The 13,715-nt window shown below is 51.5% G+C and overlaps 1 protein-coding gene across 1 annotated transcript; it reads right to left on the bottom strand.

Annotated features, from left to right (window-relative positions):
* Positions 1-2,354: 2,354 nt before the first annotated feature.
* PDZK1IP1 (PDZK1 interacting protein 1) lies at positions 2,355-5,781 on the bottom strand. The gene is made up of 3 exons (XM_041421669.1): positions 5,471-5,781; positions 3,431-3,529; positions 2,355-2,888 (listed from the first exon to the last, which is right to left on the bottom strand). The coding sequence occupies exons 1-3, from the start codon at positions 5,779-5,781 to the stop codon at positions 2,816-2,818; spliced, it is 483 nt and encodes a 160-aa protein (XP_041277603.1). The 3' UTR covers positions 2,355-2,815.
* Between the last annotated feature and the right edge of the window lie 7,934 nt (positions 5,782-13,715).

The following is a 13,715-nucleotide window of genomic DNA, read 5'->3' as shown; positions in this document are numbered from 1 at the left end:
ATGGAGAACTCCCACCTCCCATTCCATAAGTGGTGTCCTTACCCTTCACTGGTGGGCAGGGTGAGGCTTGTGAAGGACACTTTAACCCCACTGTGCTGTGTGGAGAGGTGTTGGAGGGGATTTGGCCCTCAGGCAAGTTGGTTTAGGGCCCTTCAGAGATGTCTCTGAGGCTCTGGGAGGTGCCCCTCACCCGGGGGTCTCAGGAACAACCCGGACTCTGGAGGACATTCCCCAGCTCATGGGGGCTGTGTGGAAGGCACGAGCACTGGCACGCCAGAAGTTGTCTTCCCAATCACGCTCATTCTGCCAGGGAGGGATGAGACAGCATTGTGCTTTAAAGAGCATCCCAACCCTATCAGCAAGAGATGAGATATCCTAATTATGGCAGTACAGACGAGGATCTGGGCTGTATCAGCCAGTACAGAAAGGTAAACAAGAGATATAACAATGGACCCTTAACACTCATTAGCTGTGTCAGATAATACCTCACTTTTCTCCCTTTGGGGCTTAAAATCTAATTAAGATTTTCCAACAATAAATTTCATTTATGCTTGCTCCCTTTTGTTCTTTTTAGGATCACACCGAGAAGCATCTGCGAGCGACTGCACAGCTCGCGGGAAGGCAGCTTCCGTCAGCCTCGGCTTCTGCTTCACACACAGACGAGGGAAACTGAGGCAGGACAGCACCCTGGGCAGTGCAGAGGTGAGATCCTGCTAGGACATAGCACTGGTCCCTGCACAAGGCGCTTTCCCCAGCGAAGAGGACTCCAAAGGGTAACTGGTTGTGATAAGAACAAGCAGGGAAGCTCCTGGGCAAGCCCAGCAGTGACGAATTGTCCTTGCTCAGACGTACAGCCATGGCAGGGATCCGTGGGGAAAGGGACACTGAGACCCTCTGAGCACACCTCCACTCCAAACCCACATCCAAGCATTGCAGGGTGAACAGCTCGGGCATCAGTCACACATTCACTGTGTACACAGGGCAGGGAATGAACTCCTGCTGTTACTCATTATAAGGATGACATTGTTACTGTCTTTTGCAACTGAGAGGTAAAAAATTAATGGGTTCCCTTCCTCTTGCCACACCCCCAGCCCAAGTGCTGACAGAGCAGGAACAGGCAATGACTAATCCTTAAACCCTGCTGAGTGCAGCAGTACCACTGAACCTTGAGGAGCTTGGTTTTTTCCAAACCCACGTGATGTTTGGCACCTGTGAAAGTCAGGGGAGCAGCATCCATCAGGAGCATAAGTGGGGTGGTCCAGGACCCAGCCTGGGGCTGGCTCAGCCTCCAGCTACCCAAGGGAGGGTGGTAGATGGAAACAGCTCTGGGGATGCAGCCATTCTGCCTTCACATCTGAGGGCTTGACCCCTCTAACCCTTCTGCCTGTTTTCTTCAACGCCCATGCAATTTTTCAGTGAGAGCTGTAATTTCACAATGCCAAGTCTTTGAGGGCATTTTCAAAATACTCACCTACCTCAGACCCTAGGGAAAATGCCTTTTGAGGTGGGGCTGTTACTGGAAGACACTTGTCTGAATTTTTGTGTCTCCACTTGTTAGGGACATCAGCAGCTTCAGCTGTGGGAAGTGCACAGCACAGCTCTAGAAACACCTCACTCCCACAAAAACCAGGGGCTGCCAAAAATACCCTCTTATAAATCTCCCACCCCTGTGTTGCTCCAGCTGGGCTGCCCTTGGTTGTAGAGTCCCTTAATCCTTTCTTCAATGGTCAGGAAGAGGACCCTTCATGCCACTGGAGTAACTGATGTTCCAGGAATGACTGAAGCATCGGAGGTCTCTCATTTCAGTCTACAAATGCCACAGCTTAGAACAACAGCTCATTGTTCCCATGGTGGCCCTGGCACTGTCCCCACCACAGCAAAAGGCAGACCCTGGTTAATGAGCAGCCTGGCAGGAGCAGGTTGCACTGTGGCCGGCTGCCCCAGGAGAGCCAGCACTGGCCAGAGTAGCCCCTGGCCACTTCCTGGCAGCACTGATCAATGACTGCCATTGACAGCCTCCAGCCCTGGAAATGGCTCCCAGTTGGCTGCAGGGTCCACATTGGGGTCAGTGGGATTCAGGGAGTGCTGCCTTTCACCCATAAAGCAGCACTGAGAAGTGCTGGATTGTTTCTGTGGCTCAGTAACCCCACCTGGCAAACGGAAGGGAATGATGCTCTCACTTCCCTGTAAATCCCTTTGAGGCTCCTAGGCAGTCCAAATGCTGAACATTCCCTGATGTCCTTCATTCTCCCAACTGCCTGAAGGCTGGGAGAGCTATGAGATGCCAGAAAGTCCTTTGGCTGATTAGCAGAACGACTCTCTTTGCTGTCATAGGCAACAATTCTCTTTATTGCTCACCAGGAATATATGTACAGAGGGGGAGGTTTGTTCTGACATTAAAATGCATGGTGTAGGTCACAAAAAGGAGGGTGAACTGGGGAGAAAAGAGCACGTTTTCCATCAGCAGCTCCCTGGAGGGCAGCTGGGAGCGTGGGGATGTCCCAGGCACCCAGCAGGATCCCCTCTGTGTCTTGAACAGGTCAACACCCTCCTGGGACTTGGGGTGACCACCATGCAGGAGGGGTGGCACCTCCAGACCTCTCCTGGGGACCGATGCCCGTGTGGACACCAGCCCCAGAGGGACAAGAGCATGTCCCATGGGTGGAAAAGGAGAAGATCAGGAGGTGGTGGTGCCGTGGAGACGCCAGGGCCCCTCACTCCCAGGGGGTGCCAGGCCAGAGGGTCTCTGTGAAAATGCCCATGGCAATAGTGGGAAGCGAATAGAGAGCAGGAGGAGGGCGGCGGGTGGGTGCTGCTACATGGCCGTGGTGATCACCTTCTCCTCGGGCTCCACGGTGTTCTCGTAGGCGTGCTGGTTCTCTTTGGACCTGCACCAAGGGGGACAAGTGCAAAGCTCAGCTCAGTCCCAGCAAGACCAGCATTCCCAAAGCCACCACTGGTGTCCTGACCTTGCTGGTGCCAGCTGTGCACTGAGTGAAGGGTGAGATGGGGACCACAGGAAGGGTCATCCTGAAAGGACCAGAGCCAAGTGTGGGGTGGGAATTGCTCTAATTGTTAGTGGGGCTGTCTTGGCTGTCACCATCTATGTGGTGACTGGTGGTCACTTTTGATGGTTTCTTCTGTTGGAAAGCTGTGATGTAGCCTAAGAAAAATGTGGTGTAGCAGGTTGTGAGGTGGTGCATGGATCATGGGGCTCAGCTGCAGAGATAGGGAGAGATGAGGAAGAAGGGGCTACTCCCTCACTGCCTTGTGCTTAGCCCCTGGAAAGGTTAAAAGCCCCAAAGATAGGTGCATGGGATGTGTAAGACCCTGAGTGGGTGAGACCATGACTCTGCATGTCTGAGCTGTCCCCAGGGGAACAGAACAGAGCCTGGGAGCCATGGAGAAAAAGTCTGAGCAGGTCCTTCACCTGAAGTCAGCTGCAGCTGATACATATCTCCCTTCATGGCCGTTGGATGTGACAGCATCTGGCTTGTCCTCCACACTCACCACGTTCTCAGCATTTTCCCTGGAGGGAGAGAAGAGAGGAGTTTGGACAGAGCAGCAAAGGAGCCATGCAGGGGAGCAGCCTCTTACTGGTGATGACACCACAGAGACAATAAACAACCTGGATGTGATTCTGTCCTCAGACACCCCTCAGCCGCCTTCCCAGCAGGACAAGGACAAGGAGGAACACCCTCACTGCAGGTTTGCAGAGGCTGTGCCAAGTGCCAGCCCCTGTCTCCACAGCGGTGATTCCCGGCATCGTGCTGGCAGTCAGCAGGACTCATTGTCAATACGTGGGATTGTTTTCTCCTGCTAACTGGTTTTTCCAGTCTGCTCCCGTGTAATCTGTTGCAAAATAGTCCCTGTGGATCCCGATGGACACAGAGAGAGCAGTCAAGGCTCCTCTGGTGCCTCAGCCCTGGCACAGGAGGGCTGTCCTTGTGCACATCCATGTGAGAAAAGCCAAACTGCTCTCTCTCAAAAGTGAGCTTGGATCACTTGTAGAAGGAGCCACTGGGCAGGGATGGGGTGTTTGGAGCCAGACTCCAGAAGCTCGGCTCTGGAGCGAGCCTGTAGCCTGAGCAGCAGCAGGGGGATTTAGCTGCAGAAGGTGGGTGCAGTCCACCCTGCATGCACGGCCCTGCCTCCAGGACTTGCCCAAGGGCAATTTCAGAGGCTTTTCCAAGGAACAGCCTGTCATAAACAGGCAGTGGCTTGAGCTGATAGCTGCTGTCACAGTGACAGCGCAGAGCTGGCAGGGCTCCAGGCTGCTGAGCCTCGCTCCTGCTCTTCTGAAGAAAGGCCAGATTAATTAAAACAAGGCACCTTCCCTCCTCAAGCCCTCCTCAGCATCCTCTGCCTCCAGGCTGGGAAAAGGCAGCCAGGAACAGGCTGCAGTGGGAAACACCATCCCTGCCTGCCAATCCATGGGCTGGGTGTTCCTTCAGTTTGAGGACAAAGGTTCCTTTTTGGGAAACAAAGACCACAGTGGCAAATCAGACCATATAAATATATATATATATAAATATATACACACACATGCTGTATCATGCATTGGCCCAGAATGCATGCCAAAGGATGTATCCCAAAGGGACCTGTTTAAAATGCCTCTGGGGCTAAAGATGACCTGCTGATGCTCAGAGGATAAACCAGCTGCCCACCTGCCCAGCCTGGAGGGGCTGCAGGAATGTACAGGTGCAAGAAGGCTCCAGCCTAAAGCAACCACACCAGTGCAGAGAAACTGGGAAATAGATGTGGGGTGCTTTTGGTCTTCATCCCCTGTTGCCTTTGGGATCAGGTTCAAGATCAGGTTACTGCAGCTTAGCCAGTTGGCCTTGCTGGGCTGAGCAGGAGCAGCAGCCTGTGACTCTGCTTGGCCAGCATGAGGTAAGAGTTAACCCACCCCACAGAGCCTTTTTCAGATGAATAAAGACACCACATTTGCCTGTGCCATGGGCTCCAGGTGGAAAGTACTGCCATGACTTGGCTACCTCCCTTTCTCCCAGCTCCTCTCAGTGTGTTCTCATATCTTGGCTCTGTCTGCTTTGCAAAAAAAGCTGGTTCAGGGTTATTACCCAATGGATATAAGGAACATGGGAGCTGCACCCCCAAAATCCACAGAAAACCAGGCTGGGCCAGCCCCCTGAACATGTTCCCATGTGATCCAGCCATGATGCTGTGGCTTTGCCATTCCCAAAAGTTTTGCCATATCCAAAAGCATAGCAGTTTTCTCATGGCAGATTTTGTGTGGTGCAAGCTCCCACCTGGCAATCAGTAACAGGGATCAGAGACCAGGACAGGGACAAAAGGACAGGAAGATGAGGACAGGGAGTCTTTGCTCTCCCGGCCCATCTCCCGGCACAGCAAGCACGGTGTTCCCAATGCTGGCACATGCACGGAGGCTGCTGGAAGTGACACGTGCCATGGCGGCTGAGCCCAGCTCAGAGCCACCTCCCACACTTACACTTTATCCTTACACCAGAACCTGTTGACCACGAAGGCGATGGCCACCAGGACTAGAAACACAACCACTGCGATGACGCCCTGCGACCACGGCTGGAGGCTGCCCCGCGCTGCAGGGAGAGAAAAGACACAGGTTAGGAATTCATCCTCAGGTTTATCTGCCCAGCTCCTCCCATCCAGCTTCAGCAAGGTCCAGATGAGAGCTTGATCCTGCAAATCCGAGCAGGACGTTGCTGTCGGTTCAGGCAGGCTTACCTGGGTGATAGCAATGAAATAAAGTACAATTAACAGCATTTTCACTGGTGTTTGCATGTGGAGTGTGGTGCCTGGCAGCTTTGGAGCCCCATGTACACTGACATCCACACACAAATACATAAACATGCACCTTGGGGGGCTGGTGACCCTGTGATGGGGGAGAAAAGGTCTGGGGGACATGGAGGAAGGGAGTGAAGGAGAATGTTTGCCAAAGGAAGGAAGGCAGAGGGGTTTCATCAAACTGCTTATTTTCTGTCCCCATATGCCACAGACATCATTCCTGGGATATTTTTCAAATACTGACTGGTAAAATAAGGACTCCATAACAGGGAGAGTGTAAGATTTGGTTGCCACTCCCACAGCAAAAAGTTGTCATTGTGGATTTTGGTAAAATGCACCATTCAACAAGTTTCCAGAGCAGCAAATGATTTATGACAGAAATTGAAGGCTGAGCCATTCAGAGGAATAACCTCAGCACAAAGAACAGGTGGGGCTGGCAGGGGCCCAAGCAGCACTGGGGTGGAGGAGTGGGAGCTGGCTGGGATAGCCCCATTTCCCCCAGGGATGGAACAGACTGACAAGTTCATTTTTCTCTATCCAGACCTAAGCAGGAATCCAGCCACGGGTGGGAAGGCTGTGAGACACATTCCTGGATGTGGGCAGGATGCAAGGGCAGGCAGTGAGAAGAGGAAGCCTTGTCCCAGCCCTTGCTGGGATGGCTGCTCCTTGCCTGCCACTGGATTTTGGACAATGTAGCATTCACAGTAGTCAAATCCATCCTTAAGTGCCACTTAAGCACTCACATCAGCACTACAGGACACCTTGTCCATACAGCCTTTGAGATTTAATTACTATTTACTCAGACGCAGTTTTTCCTCATCAAAACACCAACCCCTGCACATGCTGTGGTCCCTCTGCAGGGGCAGCTGGAGGGTGACACCTGCCAGCCCCAGCATCAGCCCCAGGACACCCAGCCCCAGCCAGGGACACCTGCAAGGCTGAGCTGCCCCAGGATGAGCACTGGGTACTTCAGTCTCCCTCAGGAACTCTACACTGAACACTTACTCTGTCTCACAGGAGACAGCCCTCTGCTATAAACAGAAAATAATCTTTACTAGCAGTGGTAAGAGCAGGCTGGGTGCTCCACACGTGCCAACTCCTAAACCACAGACAGCTTCACACTGGCTCTGCTGCTAACAGCTCTCCTCTCCTCCCTCTGATTTTGGGGAGGTAGACTGTCCTTTGGTAGCACCCCCAGCTCCTGGAGTCTTTACTGCAAGAGACTTTTAAATAAAAAATAATAAATAAAACAACAGCAAACCTCAACCTCCAAAACACAGGGGTTTTTTTCCTCTTGGAAGTGAATCAGCCTGGCCAGCTGTGCCAGTCTGGAAAGGACTCCTGGGCAAGGGGCTGTGAGAACAGCCCTGAGTAGCATCTCTCAGCCCCCTCTCCCCACAGAGACATTTGTCGTGTTTCTGCAAGGTCCCAGGGCAGAAACCCAAGCAGGAGGATCTCAGACGGAAATTCCCTCTCGTATCAGCGTGTTTCCACTGAAATACCATTGTATCAGCAGGCTGCCGCTGCTGGCAGCCAGGGGTGGTGACAGCGGGGAGCAGCAGGGCTCGGTTCCCTCCTGCCCTGCCTGGTGGTCAAGGATGCTCCTGCCTTGCTGCCCACCCCCCCCGTGAGTGCAGCCCCCAACACACCTATTGCCTCCTGGCTGAATTTTGGCTCGCTCTGCTTCCTCCCTCACTCTGCCCTTGGCTGCTGGCCACATTTATTTATTAGTTGTAGTTTATTTTTCCTGCCCGATCCAAGGTTTCCAGCCTAAGTCTGCGGGGGGGTGGGGGGTTGGTCAAGCCCTTGGTGAGGTTCCTGCTGGGGTTAAGGGAGTTCAAGGGCAACCAGGGAATGAAGTCAGCAACGACTTAAACTGCCAAATTTGCATCTCGTGATCTTCCAGGAAAGGAGAGGGGAAGAAAAGTGGTAGCAGACCTCCTTGGAGCAAGCATGTTCAGGAGGTACTGGATGGTTTTGCCAGTGAAATCTCACTCCTGTGGCTGTTTCCACCAGATTCCAGAGCATCCAAAGCCAAAAGGGAAAACACCAAACCAAAATCAAGGGTTTCTGGCTTTGAGAGATCATGCGGGGCCTGGCTGCAGGGGGAGATAAGGATGGTAAGGGAATGGCAAATGCCTCTGAAATACCGCTGGGAAACTTGCACGGGCATAAGAAAGGAGGAATGGGGATCAGGCAGAAGCAAGAGCTTGATAGGATCTATTCAGGGAGAAATGTTTGTGTCCCAGCCCTCGGGGGCACTGCCTGGCTGCAGTCCCACCAGCACACCTTGCTGCCCTGCCAGGAGGGATGGCTGAAAGGATGAGTCTCACCTGTGCAAACAGGACTGTGTTCCTGGAAAAATGCCTCACCGGGGATGCCCCTCCTGGGTGAGCCTGTCCCTTGGGCTCTGCCACCTCCTCGCTGTGTTGCCCCATGGTAATGATGGGGTTTTCCCCCACAAACAAGATCTCCAAAGCCAAGCTAAGCAGTGTGGAATCTGCAGCTCTGGCAGATGTGTCTCCTCACAGCTGCAGCTACAAACCAGACCAAGGGAAGTGCTAGTGCCAGAATAAGCCTGTGCACTTGTTGCAATTCCATTCCCATACTCAACAGCTAATTTGAAGACACAGACCTGCTTTTTAATACATCTTCTCTGAGTGTCTGGAAAGCTTTGGCTGGCCTGTCTTTTCTGCTGTCTAAGGAAGCTGTGCCAGGCTCTGAATCCTCATTAAAGGACTTTTTTTGTTCAACTTTTTCCAAGCAAAACTTTCAACCCTGCTGACAATGGACACTCCAGACTGTTAAATCCTCAGCAAGTTGGTAAACAAACACAGGAAGAGTGGTCAGGGCTGGGGCATCAGGAGGAGAAAGGGGGAGGGAATTTTCCAGGACTTTGGCGGCACCAGATGAGTTTTAATTACTACTCATTATTTCTAGCACTAGAGAAGTCCTTAGTGAATTTCCTAAAAATATTACCTTAGCATAGGAAATTTCTCTGTTAAGTCTTTGGGAAGAGGAGGTCAATTTGCTGAGGAAAATATTTGTTCCCTCTCCTCAGCAATGATCAAAATTACAGATTAACAGGAGGATCAGAGAGCTCAGGGAGCAACCCAGAACAACACTTGCTCAAGGATAAGAGTGAGAAAAAAAGAAAGAAAGAAAAAAGAAGCCTTAAGAAAACAGATTACTCATGTCACTGCACAGTCCTGCCAGAGGTAAAGCAGAGCAGTTTATCTCTGTGCAAGCACCTCAGATAAACCGCCGGTGGCAGATTCAGCCTTCTGCAAAACAGGTAGAAAGTCTCTATATCCCAGCTCCTGCAACACCCCTGAACCCACGGGCACCCACCCATCCTGATGTGAAGCCAGAGCTAAGCTCAGGCAGGAGCAGGGATGAATTTTCCCTTCCCAAGACGCTCTTGCACAGCTGTCCCTTGTCCCCCAGCAGCAGCTCCCACCTGCCCGGGGCTGGCTGCCTTTCCCTGCCTCTATTTCCCGGGATGTCAGGCAGCCTCCCGCCCTTACCTTCCTGGCAGAAGGCAGGTTCCAGCTGCAGGAGCAGCCCCAGGAGCAGCAGGCAGCGGGCGGGCATGGTGGCGGCGGGGCCGGGGCTGCGCGGGGAGAGCCGGGGCTGCGCTTGGGCACGGCGCCCTGCCGCAGGAATGAGCTCTGGTCAATCATCAAACGCCCTGAGGAGGAAGGCCGATGCTCTCACCTGCTTATTCAAATCCTGCTGCGTGTGGGAAGGAGGTGCCTCTTTGCCCCGTCCCGCCGAAGCCGGAGGGGAATTTGGGGCGCGGTGGTTTGAACCGGACAGTTCCCTTAGGTAGGGCGTGGGAGGCAGCTCGGGCACAAAACATTTGGAGGAAAACAACGAGGCCGAGATGGGTAAAACTCTTCCTCAGTGAAGCTGTGGTGCCTGGGGAGCGTGGTGTGCCCCAAGTCCCCTCCCCACAGGAGGAGAATGGGGGGAGCCCAGCAATGCCCCAGCTCTGACATCCCTTCCCACCCTGTGGGACCCCCACTCACTTCCCTGCTTTTTCTTTTCTACAAGTGTCACTAATAACCCAGAAAAACACATTGGTGACTCTAAAACATCCAGTTAATAGACCAGACTACGTGCTGGGTACTGCCTCTCACCTCCCACACATTGTTTAATGGTGACACTATTAAACAGAACAGACCCAGCCGTCATTTTATTGAGTCACCAGGGCTGTCCCCAGAATTTCTTCAATACCAGAAGAGGTAGAAACAGCCAAAGAGCTGCAGCAGGCTGCAAGGCTTGCTCTTCACACAAGCTGCACAAATGCTGCAGGACAGAGAGAGTTGCAGGTCCCAAGTTAAGCAGTTTTCCAGTCCATGTCAGGTTTGGATGACTGGCAAACCCACCCCATAGGAAGAATAAAAGATATTTGGCTTCACAGCAACTTCAGTTGTTCCTGAAGGAAATTATTAAGTTGTGAGCCAGGGGTTCTACTGTCACTCGTCTTGTGATGTGTCACAGCATCTTTTTAACCTCTCAGCAGCATCTGAGCCCCTGACCTCTGGGACTGGTGGTTTTCCCTGGATGCTCCATCCTGAGAAGCAAATAACACTTTATCCCCACAGGACCCATGTTCAGGAATGTGCAGCACCCTCAGGAATGCTCGCTTGCTAGAGGAGGTCTGCCCTCCTTCATCTCAACACCATGTTCAGGAATGTGCAGCACCCTCAGGAATGCTCACTTTGCTGGAGGAGGACTGCCCTCCTTCATCTCAACTCTTTACCCTGTATTCACAATAATATCATTTATCCTGAAGACAAACCAGATCTGACTTTGAGCTGTACAAGGCCAGTTCCCAACTCTTTCCCAAATTCCTTCCCATGGCCAGGCCTGCAGCTGCAGTGTGGGGTAACCCCACTGCCAACCCCACTCATTTTTGCTTGCGAAATCAGTGGGGCAGGGACTTTCCTATGCACCCAGCAAGGAAGTATCACAACAGGGGCCCATAATTAGGCCCTGTAAAACAATCTAATCATATTACACAGGAAAAGGAATGGCTTGTGAATAAGTAAAAACGAGAGTGAACTTTGGGTTCCCCAAGACCTGGGGAAACCCGGTGGGAGAGTGCAGATCTCTCCATCTTTGCTGCCTGCCTGTTGCTTTTCTCTGCAAAAGGCCAGCAAAAGCAGCCGGGCTGTTTGGAGCAGAAGGCTTTATCAGCAGATCAGAAGTCCTAGAGAAGCTGGTCCTGCTGCTGCCCCCGGGAAATTCAAGGTCTGGGACATTCTGCTGCTGCTGTCCACTCCCCTGCCACGCCTGGGGCTGGGTGCTGAGGTTCCTTCTCCACGTACTCTGCGTTGTGTAATCACCCCAGGGCTCTGCTCAGCACAGCTCCAGGGACTTGGGACTGATTTCCCAAAGACAGGGAGGTCTCAAGGATCCATCCACGTGCTATGGTGAGCTGGGGTGACAGCAGATGACAGCCCAGGCCCTGGGATGAAGGCAGGGCTCTGTGCCTTTCAGATAGCACCCTTGCTGTCAGCTCCATCCTGAGGAGCAAATAATTCTTCACCAATTGCATGTTCCCACATTTATGGGACATTTAAGACAAGTCAATGACTTTTGGCTCACTGGTGAGGCCAGGGAATCACTCAGCGCTTATCTGAAAGCTCCCCTGTGCTCCAAAGCACGTTTAGCCCCCGCAGCCATTAGGAAGGAAGGTGCCTGTGTGACAAAGCTCCCGTGGCACCTCCTTGGCTGCATATCCCTGGGTCTGGCCTGGGGGGATGAGAAGCTGCAAGTCACTGCAGCAGCCTCACTGCAGGGGCAAAGGCTGAAACTTCAACAAATTATTTGCCAGCCAGGTTTTCCTTTTGGCGTCCTGGCCGTGTCTTGGGACCTGCAATGACAAATAACTGTGTGTTTCTGCTGCTGAGTGATGGAAATCTTGCTGTGTCTCTCATTTAAGCCTACAGCAAAACCCAGCCATGGTGAAACAAAGCCCTACAGGTCCATTTTAGAACTGAGGGAAACTGAGGCACGGAAGGACAAATCACTCTGGCAGCATTTGGTCAGAGCCAGCTCATTGCTCTTTCAAACACCCATGCGAGCAGTTGCCTGTATAACAGATTTTACACAAAGCAGGGATTGGAATTTCAGGCTTTACACTCATATACACCAAAAATAGGTAACTATTTTCCCTAAAGATTTCATAACTTTTAGGAAAAATTAATATCCACTCAAAGCAACATTCCTGGATGATATATCTCATAGCACAGATGCCAGTTCCTCTTTGAAAACATTGTGGGACTCTGTGTTTTAATGGAAATCGTTTTCTTTCTTCTTCACTTCCTTCACTTCCTTCCTTCCTCCCTCCTTCCTTCCCTCTTTCATCCTCTCCATTTCCTCCCTGCCTCCCAGACAGAGCCATAAAATTAAAAAATACTGTATGACAGCAAACCTGAACATTCCCTAAAGAAGAGATTGTAATTAGAAAAGTAATTATAAATTTATTACATTTCAATAGCTGCTATGAAATATAAAATCCCGCACGCAAAAAAAAAAAAAAAAAAAAACCCAAAAAAAACCAACCCAAACACAAGAAAAAAAAAAAAAAAAAAAAAAACACCAAAAAAAACCAACCCAAACACAAATCAAATGTAAAATTTCTTGTTTCTTTTGACATCTACCATCCAAACCAAGTATTCTTTGCTTGTGCCAGGGTTCTCTCATTTCCCATTGACACTTGTCTTGCAAATCCTGCCTGCTCTGGATGCTGCCAGGAGAGAGCCAGGAGCTACAACCACTGTGAAAAGGGCATTTTCTTGGCTCAGTGTGCCACTGTGAGTAAAAGGCAGCAGAAAAAAGCAGCTCTTGCTCTGGGTTTTCATCTATCACAGCTCTGTGCCCCACTTCTCCTCTTTAAAAATGCCTTTAGACTGCCATGTATTTTTTTATTTATGTGCTGTTGAAAACCCCAGTGTCAATGGCCTGGCAAAAGGCATCTGTGGCCTTCACTGCCCTCAAGGCCTGCTCAGCAGCCCCTCTGTGGCCCACGGGCACTTCATGGGATACTCTGGATGATATTTTTTACACCAGTTGATTTTGGGATGGATCTCCGGGCAGCGGTCACGCCCTCCACTCCCTGTGCCTGATGCTGCTGCTCCTACATCTTAGGGCAGCTCTGGGGCCTCTCCTGTCCCCCCTGAGCTCCCTGCTCCTCTGCCCCTGACATCAGGAGCTGCCAGGGCTCTGACAGCATGTTCACATCAGCCTCAGGCCCCAGAGCCTTGGAAAATTAGAGAGAAAACATCTACACGTCCCACCCTGCCTTGGAGGGCTGGGAGGAATCAAACCAAAAATCCCTGCAACAAGAAACCCCACCTGCCTCTGCTTTGCCTTATTGTTGGGGGATGAGCCTGCATCTGTGATTCCCCCTGACTTTTCCATCTGCTCAGAGGGAATTCTGCACCCCTAATCAGCTCTGAGTGTGGGGGGAAGCTCTGCTGTGTGGCTGGAGTGGCAGATAGGAAGGTTCCCAATGTGTGGTGCTCAGAGAGGGAGAAAGGAGCTGACTTTGCTCTGGATATTCCCTCCTGCCCAGGGATATCGAATGGAATGAATAATTTGCTATCCGATCATCTCTAATCTTCATCCCATAAAATCAGCAGCAAGCTGGGAGGGTTTTTGAAGCCTCCAGCTGCATTTGCTGATAAGACATGAGGCAGGAAAGATTGGAAGCCCATAAAAATGATAATCTCAGGCTTCAGTGTAACTTGGTGGAAGGGTTTTCTCCTGTCCTTTCATTAAGGATGGATTTCATGATCTTCCTTAAATAACAACAAGCCTTCTCACGAGGAATCTCCCACCCGAAAACTGATTGCATCGTCATTAGGAAATAGGAGACCAAGAAGCCACGAAAAAATAGATGGAGCACAGCTGAGCTC

Source organism: Onychostruthus taczanowskii, unplaced genomic scaffold (genome assembly GCF_017590055.1).
Source record: "Onychostruthus taczanowskii isolate IOZ18803 unplaced genomic scaffold, ASM1759005v1 scaffold7, whole genome shotgun sequence".
NCBI lineage: Eukaryota > Metazoa > Chordata > Aves > Passeriformes > Passeridae > Onychostruthus > Onychostruthus taczanowskii.
The sequence above is the reverse complement of the archived record's forward strand: the minus strand, read 5'-3'. Positions and strand labels throughout refer to the sequence as shown.

Coding starts and splice junctions, on each gene's coding strand:
- PDZK1IP1 (XM_041421669.1), bottom strand. CDS start 5,781: ATGCAAACACCAGTGAAAATGCTGTTAATTGTACTTTATTTCATTGCT. Junction 3,530..5,470: donor TTCTGGTGTAAGGATAAAGT/GTAAGTGTGGGA, acceptor CTCTCCCTCCAG/GGAAAATGCTGAGAACGTGG. Junction 2,889..3,430: donor TCAGCTGCAGCTGACTTCAG/GTGAAGGACCTG, acceptor CCCTTGGTGCAG/GTCCAAAGAGAACCAGCACG.